The sequence below is a fragment of the Hylobates moloch genome, unplaced genomic scaffold, assembly GCF_009828535.3.
Source record: "Hylobates moloch isolate HMO894 unplaced genomic scaffold, HMol_V3 SCAFFOLD_1, whole genome shotgun sequence".
NCBI classification, from domain to species: domain Eukaryota; kingdom Metazoa; phylum Chordata; class Mammalia; order Primates; family Hylobatidae; genus Hylobates; species Hylobates moloch.
Genome location: NW_026652276.1, coordinates 19,094,719 through 19,095,999, shown reverse-complemented (window position 1 = coordinate 19,095,999; position 1,281 = coordinate 19,094,719). Strand labels below are relative to the sequence as shown.

The window sequence follows — 1,281 nt, the reverse complement described above, 5'->3', positions numbered from 1 at the left end:
AGACCAGCCTGGCCATCATGGTGAAACCCCATCTCTACTAAAAACACAAAAATTAGCTGGGTGTGGTGGCACATGCCTGTAATCCCAGCTACTCGGGAGGCTGAGGTAGGAGAATTGCTTGATCCCGGGAGGTGGAGGTTGCAGTGAGCCGAGATCGCGCCACCGCACTCCAGCCTGGGCGACAGAGCGAGACTCCGTCTCAAAAAAACAAACAAAAAAAAACAAAACTTCCTTTCCAACTTAAACCTGGCAGAATGGCTCCCGCAAAGAAGGGTGGAGAGAAGAAAAAGGGCCCTTCTGCCATCAACAAGGTGGTGACCCAAGAACACACCATCGACATTCACAAGCGCACCCAAGGAGTGGGCTTCAAGAAGCGTGCTCCTCGGGCACTAGAAGAGATTCGGAAATTTGCCATGAAGGAGATGGGAATTACAGATGTGCGCATTGACACCAGGCTCAACAAAGCTCTCTGGGCCAAAGGAATAAGGAATATCCTATACGGAATCCATGTGTGGTTATCCAGAAAACGTAATGAGGGTGAAGATTCACCAAATAAGCTCTATACTTTGGTTACCTATGTACCTGTTACCACTTTCAAAAATCTACGGACAGTCAATGTGGATGAGAACTAATCGCTGATCATCAAATACATCAAATAAAGTTATAAAATAGCAAAAAAAAAAAAAAATTCACTGAGTAGTGGGAATTAGCAATGATTGATATGTTTACATCTTTGCCACAGTTAATGAGCACATTTTATCTTGAAACACAGCTTTTTAAACTTGTGTTTATGTCCTTCCTACTCCAAGTACCTTGGCAGATTTAATTTGGGCTCAGATTGAACTCCCCTCAATTGGAATCTGTGGTTAGTGACCACAATCAAATTCCTAAAGAAATGGAGATTCCCAGTAGAAGCATCTGTCTAAATTATTCTCTCCCCAGTGACCACTGTCGAGACTAGGTTTAGGCAAACCAAACATGGCTTCAAATCAACTCCACTTCCAGAGACAAGAAACACTGGATCTTTGACCAACATACCCAGGAATATTCTGGATAGGAATGCTGCAGCCTCATGCTTGTTTCATTATGGTGGCAAAATTGTCACCACAGTTCCAGATATCACATCTAGGTTAAAGTTTCCTACTTTATTTATTTATTTTTGAGACAGGGTCTCATTCTGTCATGTAGACTGGAGTGCACTGGTCAATCATGGCTCATCGTATCCTCGATCTCCCAGGCTCAGGCGATCCTCCCACCTCAGCCTCCTGAGTAGCTGGGACT

At 44.1% G+C, this 1,281-nt stretch overlaps 1 protein-coding gene across 1 annotated transcript; it reads left to right on the top strand.

Moving 5' to 3' along the window:
- The first annotated feature begins 233 nt into the window (after positions 1-233).
- LOC116809450 (large ribosomal subunit protein eL31-like) lies at positions 234-632 on the top strand. Its single transcript, XM_032753314.2, has one exon. It carries the CDS (start codon positions 255-257, stop codon positions 630-632), a length of 378 nt encoding a protein of 125 aa, XP_032609205.1. The 5' UTR covers positions 234-254.
- The last annotated feature ends 649 nt before the right edge of the window (positions 633-1,281 follow it).